This window comes from Crinia signifera, chromosome 1, assembly GCF_055691185.1.
Source record: "Crinia signifera chromosome 1, ASM5569118v1, whole genome shotgun sequence".
NCBI classification, from domain to species: domain Eukaryota; kingdom Metazoa; phylum Chordata; class Amphibia; order Anura; family Myobatrachidae; genus Crinia; species Crinia signifera.
This window is the reverse complement of record NC_139217.1, coordinates 323,007,047-323,019,158: the sequence shown is the minus strand read 5'-3', so window position 1 is coordinate 323,019,158 and position 12,112 is coordinate 323,007,047. Positions and strand designations below refer to the sequence as shown.

Below are 12,112 nucleotides of genomic sequence, written 5' to 3'. Positions count from 1 at the left end.
TGTCTTATAATGATAGGCTGCGCCCTCTTTTTGCCGCACAAGAGCCCCGCCTACTACAAATCAGGGGGGGGCGCGAAACATGCCCTTGCTCCGGGCACCGTGGCACCTAGCTACACCGCTGGTGATGGCAATCATACATTACCAGGGAAGTCCAGGAGCAGAGCATTTTCTCCCACATGGAGAGGGTCAGGTAGGCAAGTATGCATGATATACTCTGTGTGGCTGGGGACCCTGCTCCTCCCACTCAGTCTGTGGCTTCCTGTTGTGTTCACTCCTCTCCTCAGTGTTGCTCAGGTTTGGATCTTGCTTCTGTGACCCACTTTGTGTATTGCCAGAACCCTTTTTTGGGGTCTTAGTGGCCTTGAATCTAATCTGGATCCAATTGAGCCACCTCTCATTGGTTTTGTCTAGGGTTACCACCCGTCCGGGATTACTCCGGACAGTCCGGTAATTAGACCGGGTGTCCGGAGTCCGGACAGGTGCCGTTCCCGGACTATACATAGTCCGGGAATGAGTCCCCCTCTCTGCCCGCCCCGGTCGCCCGGCTCCCTCCGCTGTGCAGTGGCGCCTGGCGGGTGCGGGACTGCGGGTCGCCATGATTGCTGAGGCCAGCAAGGAGGCGGGGATCGATGCAGGGCAGGCGGGGGGCAGCGCCGCAGCGCAGAGTGACCAGTCACTAACAGTCAGTCACTCCGCCGTGGCGCTCGCTGGGAGGAGGGAGGCGGAGTCGGACGGAGACTGAATGGACACACATACAGATAGTGTGTGTGTGTGTCACTGTCTGACTCCAACTCTTTCAATCTCCCGGCTCCTCCTCCGCATTTGGCGCTCTGCCTCAGGGTGACACAGCCAGCCTCGTCGCTCTCTCTCTGACAGTCACCAACCAAGGCAAAGCAGGCAGGCCAAGGTGAGGTTAGGACAGTCAGGAGCTCAGTCAGCAGCGGCTCCTCCACCCAGCCAGCCTCCTTCACCCTCAGCCACCCACCCTCCTAGGCTCCGAGTCCTGGCTTCACCATCCATCAGCTGCCAGAGAGGATAGAGCGGCAGAGCCAGGTCAGCCACCCAGCCTCCACCACCGACCCTGGGCCTCTTAGAAGAAATATAAAGTATGACCTTACATCATGTATTTAAAAACAACAAATAGACTCCTTCATATATGATAAATACAATGGTTTATCAGCTGAAGCTGTGTGGCATAACATGTAATGGGCATTATGGCATTTTGTACACTATGTAATGGGTGTGTGACGTGTAGTCGGCATTATGTTAAGAATTTTTGACGCGCGCCTACGGCGCGCACTGTCTGTGTTATTCCTTCTTTGCAAAAAGCTTTTTCAGTCCTGGCATATCGTGTAATGGCCGTTGCGGTGTATGGCATAACATGTAATGGGCATCACGCTGTGTGGCATAACGTGTAATGGGCATTATGGCATGTGGTATACTATGGCATTTTGTACACTATGTAATGGGTGTGTGACGTGTAATCGGCATTATGTTGAAATTTTTTGACGCGCGCCTACGGCGCGCACTGTCTATAGTGTTCCTCCTTTCCAAAGGACTTTTTCAGTCCTGGCATATTGTGGAATGGGCATTGCAGTGTATGTTGTAACATGTAATGGGCATCATGGTGTGGGGCATAACATGTAATGGGTATTACTGTGTATGATGTAACATGTAATTGGCATTATGGTATGCAAAATCAAGAATGATATTGAAGCAAAGGTTAAAAAAAATCAACATAAGGTGGGTCAAAGGGCGGAGCTGGGGGTGGGGCATGGGCGGGACAGTGGGTGTGTCAAGGGGCGGGCCACTGTCCGGGAATCTCTCAACAAAAAGGTGGTAACCCTAGTTTTGTCCAACTGTGTCCGAACGCTTCCCAGACAAACAAACAAACAAACAAACAAACAAACAAAAGATGACAAATATTTAAGAAATTTATATTTCAACACCTTTGGAAATGTAAATATGTTTTGTGTGCAGAATGTTATGCCATGACGTCTCCCGAATGTAAGCAGTAGTAGCGTAGGGTCATGCTTCTGAGAGGCAATGCCAGGGTGATCGGGAGTCAGACGAGAGCCCGGCTCAGACCCAAGCGTCCGACTCCAGCATTGCCTGCAATGAATTCGGCTTCTTACATCAGTTACATCTTTTTTTCCGTCTCTTTCTAAAATAACTTTATGAACAACATTGTGCGAGCACAGTCACCAGCAGCAGCAGTCTTTGGGGAGACAAACGCTGACGGAGAGGGGCCGTGGCGGCGTTCCCGTGACGTCACTCAGACAGCATGGCGGCGGCTCTGACTGGCTTGAGGGTCCTGTGCTGCGGCAGCCGAGTAACTGGGACTGCACACTCCGCCCTGTGGCGGCTCCCCCGCGCTCGGCAGCATGGAGGGCAGGTCCATCTGCTGGTACGCCTGTGTGGCGCTGGGGGGCGCCACTTCAGCTCGGAGGTGAAAAGCGAGGACGAACTGAGGGTCAGATATCTGGAGGGAGAACAGCAAGGTAACGCCGTGACGTCACACCCTGCGTCATCGCTGCTGCTGCTACATATTAATGAGGGGAATCCTGCAGCAGCTTGTAAACGCGCACTGTGTGCTCACTGCCAGCCATGGGCTGCTGTGCAAATATGCACTCAGCAGTCAGCACTATTACAGCTAGCTGCTCTACAGGTGCACTGCATGCACATCCATTATACGAGAGGCATAGGGGGAAAGCACAGTTTGCAAATAATGTCACATAGCAATGCGGCAGCTTGCAGAACTGCATAATAAACAGCATAGAGCAGTATAGGGCCATGTTACCTAGTATTGCTGCAGCTTTCTCATATGGTGCTAATATTTGGTTACTGGCAACAATTTATTAGCAGGTCGTTGTGTCCAGTGAGAGATAAATGGATGCAGTGCACTGTCTTCAATTAGAATGCATGTTGCATATCTGCAGCTGTTGCTGTAGCTACATAACAATACATTATACATTTGAGATAATTGCATAGCAAAAATGCATTAATATGTTGTATGATGGGTTTTTATTGAATGATCTGTTAAATATGAGTCAATAATGCAGAAAAGTAAATTACTATAAGGTCATCAGGTACTCCATGTTTATCAGGACACCATGTTTATCAAGACCCATTTGTAATCTATAGGAAACTGGGCCATTTAACGGCTAAATATTGTAGGTAGATGGCATGAATGTGAGATGAGGCATAATATGTATCTACATTTACTTGTGTGGAATTCTCCTGTATAATCTGGTAAATGTATTAAACATGATTATCTACACACTTTACTTTTTGTATTTGCAGTCAAATTTGGCCCATTTTGGCTGCTAGGGCTGTAATGATGCACTTACTAAATTATTCTCTCATTGATATAGACCAGTGGTTTCCAAACTTGACCCCCAACAGGGCACATTTTTTAGGTCTCGTCACAGAATCGCAAGAGAAATATTGATCACCTCCTGTAGATATTATGGGATAAAATGTATAATTGAGTAACAAGTACACCTGCCAGGTGATATGGATGACATGAACTGTTGGGGGTCATCGAGGACCGAGGGGCAGATTTATTAAGCTCAATGAAGTGATAAACTGATTTTCATCACCTGCCAATCAGCTCCTACCTGTGAAGTTACAGGCTTGGTTTGAAAAATGACAGGTAGGAACTGATTGGCCGGTGATAAAAACCAGACACTTTATCACTTCACCAAGCTTAATAAATCTACCCCCGAGTTTTTTGAACCACTGATATTGGTCCTGTTGTCTTTATATGAATAAAACATCAGCAGCGACCATATAGTGCAGGGGGGACTGCTTAGCACATCTAAGCATGCATGTTATCATTTATGTAATACAGGTTGAGTCTCCCTTATCCGTGTATTCCAAAAGCCGACATATTCCGAAAACAGTTGCTTTTTTATTTGTCCCCACCCCCCGCCTTTATTTCATACTTACCTTGTCCCCCGTGTCCACGGCAGCCATCAGAATCCTCTTCAGCGGCATCCCTGTTCCCAAGGATGTATTGCGCGGGCGTGCCAGTGACGTCTCCGGTGCACTCGCGCAATACACCCCTGGGAACGGAGATGCCGCTGAAGAGGATTTCGAAGGCCGCCCTGAATGTCAGGGGACATCGGTAAGTATGAAAAAAATATATATTCCAAAATCCGCACAAACCCCAAAATGCTTGTGGTCCCGAGCATTTTGCATAAGGGCTACTCAACCTGTATATGTGCCGGCTGGTTTCCAGGTGCTGCACTGCGGCAGATACATGCAGCGCACCTTATCCCCATGGGGGAACTGCCAGTACATATATTACATACATGCTAACAGGTATGTTTTATGTGCTAAGTGGTTATTAAGTGACCGACCTTTTCATACCGCCACTATCCACGTCGGCGTGGAGTTGATTTTATAAAGAGCCCGAATCGTGGCGAGCGCAGCGGAATACATTTGAAGTAATACGCGTCCCTTCGCGGGGCTTGCCACGTTTCGGGCTCGGTGGCTTGCTGCGCTCACCACCCTTTATAAAATCAAGTCCACGCCGGCGTGGATAGTGGGGGTATGAAATGGTCGGGGGGACGCATACCGCAGCCCTTCACGGGGCTCGCTGCGCTCGCCACGCTTCGGGCTGCCGTGGATAGTGGGGGTTTCAAAAGGAAGCATTTGCCAGTATGTAACATGGAGCACTGACAAATGTCTCCTTCATTGTGAATGAGACGCACTTGTGTGCTCACCCCCACTTTGGAAAGGAGACGTACGCGCTACAGAACCCCTAACCTTGTCCGCAGGGTTGATGTACCCTGCCTCAATAGCTAATGAGACACAGGAGCGTCTCAGTGCAGGCAAGTCTGAGACGCTCCTTCGTCAGAAAAAGATGGAGTGCCTCTCTGCCGGCGCCAGCATGATCCCCTCTCCGCCAAAGAGAGGGTATCATGCTGGTGTCGGCGGTGTGAGAGAGGCGCTGACTAGGCTTGCCAGGGACGCCTGGGAGAGACATGCAGTTCCAGGCAACACTTGTGTAGTTTCACGGCGGCAGCCTACCCTGATGACGTAGCTTAGCCTGGCGCCATGAGACTTCACAAGTAAGGCAGCCGTTGGGCTACACTGTTAGCGTAGCTTAGGCTGCCGCCGTGAAACTACACAAGTAAGGTAGCCGTTGGGCTACACTATTAGCGTAGCTTCAAACGTAGCGTAAGCAGCCGCCGTGAAACTAAACAAGTACCAAACATTGTTTCTGCTTCAATGTCCTATTTGGATAATGGCACATCCCAACTGCTATGTTTAATTGAATTAATCTGCCATTAGTCACAGAGATTCCATTTAGTCTTCAATTTAAAACTACAGGTTTAATGACATTGTATTATTTGTAAGTTGATACATAACATGAACATATGTTATTCTCTAAGTCTAAGCACTGCAAACTCTAAATATTTAAAAGCAGATTAAAAATTGCTTAGTGTTGGAGTATTGGTGTAGCCTATTAATACTTTGTATAAAAGTAGTTCAATTCAGTGACCCTCCCCACCACAAAATTTGTTATTCTAAAATTCAAATTAAACTCTCTCACAGTTTGTTTTGATTTTTTTTAATTAATAATGCATAATAAGCCTGATTGTGTATAACAAATTTTAAAATACCTTAATTCCTTCATATTGTAAACCTTCCTAAGACCTTTTATCTCATGTACCCATTTCCCGAGAACTTATCTCTTTTTCTTGATGGTGTTTTTGCAAATAGACGTAAACGATATCCTGCGCCCATTATTTGGGGTACACATTTATCCAGTAGTATCTAGTCCTGTTATGTTGTATCCTGTACTGTGTACAGCACTACAAACCGCATTGGTTGCACGAAAACTAAAGGATGTTAATAATACAAGTACCATTGCCTATAATATCCATGGCTGTTCGGCATGTTGTTTTTGTACATCAGTTTTAGCTTTTTGTTTTGATGTGGTGTGGGTGGTTCACTTGACAAATGTCAACGGGATAACAATCTAAATGTAGTAACCTCAGAACAATCATTTACAATGCAAAAAAAAAGCAGCTATCATTACCAAGGAAAAAATCATTGCTTTGTAAATGATTGGTGCTTTAAGGTCATGTTGGAACAAAATCCTGCACCTCTAGGCAACTCGGAGGCTATTACATTTATCTGTTCCTGGCTCTGGTCATTTGGTCAGTACAGGCAAAGGGCCTGATTAAAGGCCCCCATACACTAGCCGATTTTGGTCAGATTTCGGCCAGATCAGTCGTATCTGGCCGGAATCGGACCAAAATCGGCTAGTTTTGATGTCCCCTCAGATCTGATGCGCGGTACCGTGCGCATCGGATCTGCGTCGGGTGGTCGGACCTGCTGCACGTCCGACCACCGGACTTGGGACCTAGTGGGGCGGCGCGGCGGTGGAGGGAGCAGGGGGGACGCTGGGGACGCTGCGGGGGATACAGGCGGCATAGAGCCGGGCAGGGGGAGCTGGGAGCTGTCAGTACTGAATAAAAAAAAAAAAGCCCATACAATGAATGGGCGGCCTGTGATTGGCTGAGCGCTCTCTCAGCCAGTCAGCAATTGGCACATCAAGTGCCAATCTAATCAAGCTCCCCCGGGGAGCAGCCGGGGAAGCTCAGGGGGAAGTCGGGGGCGACTTGTCCTAAGGACAAGTCGCCCTAGTGTATGGGGGCCTTAAGACCTGATCGCTGCTGGTCAAATTTGTAGAGCCCTGCGTTCAGATAGTCGCCACCCAGACAGAATGAGATCCCGCCCTGTGCAAGTCTTGGATCTGGCTTGCGAAAATACCACAAACTGGTGGCCAGCTGCAAAACCATACGCAACTAACTCACCATCAAATTATTTTACCAGTCTGTGCAAGTGTTAGTAAGTCTGACTCTTCCACAACTCTATGACAGAATAAGTCTGATCAAGGCTGGCACTGATGTAATAGACCCTCCCTGAAAACACCTGGGCAAGCCTGTGTTTTTCCGGACACTTTCAGAAAATGGCCGGTTACCACCGCCAAATGTCGGCTTCTTGTCAGTCAAGTTGTGAGAGGATTTTTGACGCTGTTTGGACTCACATGTGCGCACTACTATCCATACAAATGCACAGTCGTTCGATAATTGTGAATTCAAGTCTGCACCCCCCCCAAAAGGCCCCTTGATTATTTTCTAGTCACCATGGTGATGTGATATTGCTGAGCCCTGACCTTTCATTTCAGTATATTTATGTCTGTGTAAAAATAAATAATTAATAAGCGATTTTAAATAACAGGATTAATCCTTTGAAAAAAGGTTCATTGATTTCTAATCCATAACAGAGTGAACCTTTTATTTTTACAATGAAAGTTTGTTGATTTAGTTTGTGACTATAAGCCAGTGATTTTCAACCTTTTTACCTTGTGGCAAAACTCACTTGTAATCCCCTACCTTGATACCATTGTGTATTCTGTGTTATTTATACACATATTTTGTCTGTTTCCTTTCTATCTGAGAAACATTTTGAACATACCAGTCAAGCGCCATCGATTCTATATTGGTTTCGGAAGCATCTACAAGTGAGGACACCAAGTGGTCCTACATCTGGAATTGAGGCTGCAGGGACTGATAGCGCCTTGGGACTTTTCTACACGTTTGTTTTTTAAGATTTTAAAATTGCCACACCATGAGATCCCCACATGGCAAAACACATTGACCCCCACAGGAAAAAAAAAACCTATTTCCCCCCATATAAAAAAACAATCACACTGGTCCCCACAGGTAACACAAAAAAAAATAGATTGGCTCTTTAAATGAAAAGAAGAGACCAGTAAATAACACTTGAACTGGTGGTGGCTGTAAACTAGTTTGGGCATTGCTAGATCTGGGGGCACACTTGAGAACAGCTCGAGGCACACTAGTGTGCCACGGCACAGTGGTTGAAAAACACTGCTATAAGCTTTCACATACCTATCGAGGTCTTATTCTGATCCACTCGCTCCCCCGCACGTTCGCACGGGGGAGCAATGTTTTTCTTCTGCGCATGCACATTGTGCATGTGCATACACTGGGTGCGAACAGGCACGGCGAACTGCTAGTTTGCCATCCCGTTTGCAACCACCAGTGCTGGCAGGGGGCATGTGGTGGCGACAGCGAGGGGTGGCGCTCATGGGAATGGGTGTTCCCATGAAAAGTTGGGTGTTCCCATGGAAATTAGGCAGTGATTAGACCACACATACATAGCAGAATGGTGGAGGCACAAAATTATGTAAGGAGTGCGAAGTAACAGACAATTCAACTGATTTTTCAAACTCCACTGGCTGAAAGATTAGTGAAGTCATCAGCCTGATGGTCAGCAACATGGAGTCGCGACCCACTTTGGGATCAGGACCCACAGTTTGAGAACCGCTGCTATAGAGCAATCTATTTATTACATAGAGATCATAGTTAAGCAGTGTTCTGTACCAAAGGTCCAGAATCTCTGCATGCTGTCCATTCCTTTGCTTCTTATGGGTATAAGCTATCAATGCTGTGTATAAGCTTTGCACTCTGCAGAGGTCAAGATGTGACATTTGATGAAGAGACATCTAGAACCATGTGGAAAGCTTGTGGAATTAATGGCTTGCATGACTAATTTTCTGTTTTAAGAAAGGTATGAGAATACATTAAATTACTTCTATCATTTCAAACATAGTTTTGATATGACAGTCAAAGGGTGTATATTTATCAAAGTCTAGGATTTCTCTGCACTAAAGCACATTCTGCAATGTGAAAACTTATGGGGCCCTGTGCAGCTTACCAGTGTGCCTATGCATTAACATGGCATAATCTCTCTGAGTCCATTCACATATACTCTATGTTGTCCTAACTACGTCTTGAGACCTGAGAAGGGGTTATTTTTTAAACACAGTATTCGTAAGCTAGCCATTTCACCACTTGATATATTAGCACAGTTTACCATCTTTATAAAGATCTATGGGGATGGCATTAAGATGCAAAATATGTCTGCACAGGAGACATAAGTTTTTCCTCCCATGTTTATTCCTTAAATATAAATATCGAGATGCAGTAAGTATTTGCCGGAATTGTGATTTATCAGTCATTTGTAAATGTGCAGCCTAGTCATGCATACATTAGCATTTGTTCACTCAATGCTGCAGTACATAATTCACTTGTAAGAAATTGCAACAAATGGATAATATGAATAAAAGCTTTGGCTTACTAGATCCTTCTTCTCACATGGCAATCTGTCAAAATTGTACATTAAAAGCTAGGGTATCATTGCATAGTAATTTTCACTTAATTTTAAACGTTGTGTAAAACGCAGAACCTCCCTCCTTATTTATTAATAGTTTTCGGTACTTGTGAGTTATCCGGGCACCCGATGTGGTCATCGCATGCCATTATAATAAGCATACGATGCGACGCGATGCGACGCGATTTTCCATCGCGTCGTATCTCGTCGCATCGTATGCTTATTGTATGGTATACAATGGGATGCGATGCGACGCGACGCGATGTTTACACTTCCCGCCCATTTTTAAACCCGCCCTCTGGCACATCTGGCAAAATATCAGTGTGAGGTAGTTTCCAGAGGAGAGAGCAAGTGTTTTACAGAGAGAGATATTGATTTACAGCGTTCTTGTATATTTGTGAGGTGAATTTTTGGACATTTACCCCAATATTGCCCCATTTGGCCCCTTACACCTGCCCCATTTCGGCCCTTACACCATTATTGCCAAAATGGCTTTGGTTGATGGCATCTTCAGCCTCCCAAAAACTGAGGAAGAGACAGTCGTATTCCTGCAGGAGAAAGGGCTGCTCCCATTGACTGCCACATGCCCAAATGGCCACCCTATGCGCCTGTCCCTGACAGAGCGCAAATGGCGCTGCTATATTAAAAGTTGCAGCAAAAAACAGAGTCTGCGGGCCTCCCTATTCTATCCTGGGTGCAGGCTCCCATTCATGACTATCCTGCGCTTCATCTGGTGCTGGTGCGATGAACTGACGTCAATCGAGTTCTGTGCTAAGAATTTAAAACTATGCAATAAAAGCACCATTTTCTATAACGCCTTGATGCGGGAGGCATGCCAATGTGACTTAATGGCACAGCCTCAACGGCAGATTGGAGGCCCAGGGCAAATGGTGGAGGTTGACGAAACCCTGTTTGTAAAGCGCAAGGCCAATGTTGGCAGAGTACTCCCACAGCAGTGGGTGTTCGGAGGAGTGTGCCGGGAGACAGGGGACTGTTTCATGGTCGCAGTTCCCAAGCGAGATGCACCCACTCTCCTCGGTGCAATTGTGGAGCACGTGGCACCTGGCAGCACCATCGTCAGTGATTGCTGGCGCGCCTACCAAACTAGTGAACTGGAGCGGGCTGGTTACAGCCACTTGCGGGTAAATCATCGCTTTAATTTCGTCGACCCAGAGACTGGTGCACACACCCAGAACATTGAGAGACTATGGGGTTGTGCAAAATGGCGCAACAAACGCCAGCGGGGCACAGCCCGCCATCATCTAGATTCGTACATGCAGGAGTTCGTGTGGCGAAAGTGCCTGGCGGGAGACAACGCATTTGAGCGCATTCTGCATGCGCTCACGTTACTTGATAAATCATGATGTTGATTGATTATTGTGTGCTTTGTGATTGTTTGTTATTCTAATTTATTTCATTCATATGTTAATTACACAGTTATTACCTTTAATTCAGTTGTCCTTAATGTGTCAGATATGCATGATATTGATGAATGATATTGGATGCTCACAGCCACTCCACTATCAACGTGAACCCGAAGCGTGGCGAGCGCAGCGAGCCCGCGAGGGGCGGCGGTACGCGTCCTCCGACCTTTTCATGCCCTACTATCCACTAGGGCGTGGAGTGAGAATATAATAGTGTGGCGAGCGCAGCGAGCCACCGAGCCCGAAGCGTGGCGAGCGCAGCCGGATACCTTCACAGGTAAGCGCGTCCCTTCGCGGGCTTCACAGGTGTCCACGTCACCATGGACACCTGTGAAGCCCGCGAAGGGACGCGCTTACCTGTGAAGGTATCCGTGTCCCCTCGCGGGGCTCGCTGCGCTCGCCACGCTTCGGGCTCGGTGGCTCGCTGCGCTCGCCACACTATTATATTCTCACTCCACGCCCTAGTGGATAGTAGGGCATGAAAAGGTCGGAGGACGCGTACCGCCGCCCCTCGCGGGCTCGCTGCGCTCGCCACGCTTCGGGTTCACGTTGATAGTGGAGTGGCGTTAACAATGGGGATGGGACTGACATTGTGTCACTTTTTGGGACACTTTCTGGGGGGTTTTACACTGCAAAAATCGGGTGGTGTCGCATCGCATCGCATCGCATGCCATGTGGTTAACATGCGATGCGACGTGATCACTTTACATGGTACCCGATGTAAAATCGGGTTCGGGTGGTCATCTCGTCGCGTCGCATCGCATGCCATTTGGTTAACGTACGATGCCATGCGATGCGACGCGATGCGTATACGACCAAAAATCGGGCGCCCGGATAACTCACAAGTACCTAGTTTTCTTATACAACACATCTATGTGTGTTGGGCTTTGCAATTGTAAACAGTGATCAAACAAACTGGGTCAAATGTAGGAATTTTATAATCTATAGTGAATAGGCATTGATACACAAGGATAGGTGTTATCTATTGCATAATGGACCACCAGATTGCAAAGGTTCTTGGTTGGCTGTATGATATGGTCACCCAGCAATGTTGACCTGTACTCAAAAGGATGGAAAAGTGAAGAAAAAGAAAATAAGTGAGGATATGTTTGAACTGTACAGTAAGGATGTAATTGTATAGGATTAATTGTAAGTTAAGGAGGAGGTTTGGGAATTTGATAAGCTTGCTTAATGAAGTGAGGACTCTTGAAAGGTTGGAGAATAGAGGAGAGTCTTATGGTGTGTGGTAGTACATTGCACAAAGTCGGTGCAGCCCACAGAAAGTCCTGCAGTTGTGAATGGGAGCGAATAATGCGTGTGAATAAGAGATTTAGATCTTTTGAAAAAGGAATAGTTCGGGTTGGAAGATATTTTGAGATTAGCGAAGAAATGTAAATTGGTGTAGTTTGTGTTATGGTCTTATGTGTAAGTAAAAGAGTTTTATATTGAATATAGTAGAATACAGGTAA

The 12,112-nt window shown here is 46.7% G+C and overlaps 1 protein-coding gene across 1 annotated transcript in view; it reads left to right on the top strand.

Moving 5' to 3' along the window:
- The first annotated feature begins 2,093 nt into the window (after nt 1-2,093).
- The window catches only part of AUH (AU RNA binding methylglutaconyl-CoA hydratase), a 212,960-nt gene continuing 202,941 nt past the window's right edge, over nt 2,094-12,112 (top strand). The window contains exon 1 of the mRNA XM_083187690.1: nt 2,094-2,501. Coding sequence (XP_083043816.1) covers nt 2,285-2,501 — 217 coding nt within the window. The 5' untranslated portion in view covers nt 2,094-2,284. The remainder of the gene's footprint in view (nt 2,502-12,112) is intronic.